This window comes from Triticum aestivum, chromosome 5B (genome assembly GCF_018294505.1).
Source record: "Triticum aestivum cultivar Chinese Spring chromosome 5B, IWGSC CS RefSeq v2.1, whole genome shotgun sequence".
In the NCBI taxonomy this organism is placed as follows: domain Eukaryota; kingdom Viridiplantae; phylum Streptophyta; class Magnoliopsida; order Poales; family Poaceae; genus Triticum; species Triticum aestivum.
The window spans coordinates 508,749,517-508,750,883 of NC_057807.1; the positions used below are offsets into that span (position 1 = coordinate 508,749,517).

The 1,367-nt window shown below is 65.5% G+C and overlaps 1 protein-coding gene across 1 annotated transcript; it reads right to left on the bottom strand.

Annotated features, from left to right (window-relative positions):
* Positions 1–321: 321 nt before the first annotated feature.
* On the bottom strand, positions 322–1,163 carry LOC123116643 (NDR1/HIN1-like protein 12). Its single transcript, XM_044537580.1, has one exon. It carries the CDS (start codon positions 1,118–1,120, stop codon positions 443–445), a length of 678 nt encoding a protein of 225 aa, XP_044393515.1. The 5' UTR covers positions 1,121–1,163; the 3' UTR covers positions 322–442.
* Positions 1,164–1,367: the final 204 nt, after the last annotated feature.

The window sequence follows — 1,367 nt, forward strand, 5'->3', positions numbered from 1 at the left end:
GAGGGGATACCCCCCACCCACCCAAACCCCGCTGACCTCCATCATCTAACCACACGAGCTGCCTATGAAACTGCCACTAGCCTCGTGGGCTGTCCGACCCGACGCAACTCCTAACACTAAAGTGATGCCATGTCTCATCCCCACTGACGCCGTGAAGAAGGTAGCGACACCCTTGCCATCCGAGACTCCGGCCATCTAAGCAGAGAAGAAAGCCTTCTTCGGCGTTGCCTCGCTCACGGTTGGCCCAACCACGGCCGGTTCACCCAGACAATTTCACACTTTGATGTCAATGTGAAACCATGCGCATTTTGCATGACAAAGTTAGAAATGACAAGGCATGAAATTAGCTGGCTCCCAAAAGGAATACTATGCTTTGTTCCTCAGCTCATTATTCTGTTATTGCCCACTCAAACTTGCCAGATCTGGCGCGAAACAAACTCGATCAGGCGTCCACGGCGCACTTTGGGTACTCGAGCAGCGGCACGTCCCCGGCGCCGCCGCCTCCGGCAGCTGCCTGCACGGTCAGGCCGAGGATGGCATCACACCGCACGTACAGGTCGCGCCACGCGCTCTTGAAGGGCCCGGACCTGTACCTGACCCGCCCCATGACGACGAGCCGGAGCTGCACGCGCCCCGCCACGCAGTCCGCGTGCAGCGCGTCCACCGCGTCCGCCGACACCGGCACGGGGGCGCCCCCGTCGCCTCCCAGCAGCGGCGACATCGCCACGTCGGCGCCGGGGTCCTGGAGCACCAGCGGGAGCTGCGCCGGCGGGGCCACCATCTCGCCGCGGTACGTCACGTAGGCGAGGAGCCGGTCGTAGACCACCGCGGTGCGGTCACTGGGGTTGTGCAGCAGCAGCGTGAACTGCACGGTGGCGGAGAGCGCGTAGGGCGTCGGTGCCGAGTTGTTGGCGCCGGGGGTGGCCGCGGCGCTCACGAGACGGTACACGCCGGCGCGCGCCACGGTGGCCTGCGGCTTCGCGGGCCGGTAGACGAGGAAGAGCGCGAGCGCGATGACGGCCGCGACGACCGCGGCGCCGAGGAGGGAGGCGGCGAGGACGCGCCTGCCGCGTCCGTCGCCGCGGTGGATCTCGCAGAGGTTCTTCTTGGAGGACTCCATCGAACTGCTGTTCGTTGCGCCGGACTTTGGTGCCTTGCCCGGAGCTTTATGGCGGCCGTTTTGGCGCGACGCCGCGCGCCCCTGGCTTTCTGCTTTGGCATTCCGTGCACAGCACCGCATCCGCGTGCCGCCGTCTGATCGCGCGAGAGACGCATGCGTAGCTCTAGCTGCAATGCTGCGTGGTACGCGCGCGTTGGGCGCTGCCGGCTCATACGCTTCATCGGAGGCCGACGGCGAAGCAGCTTGC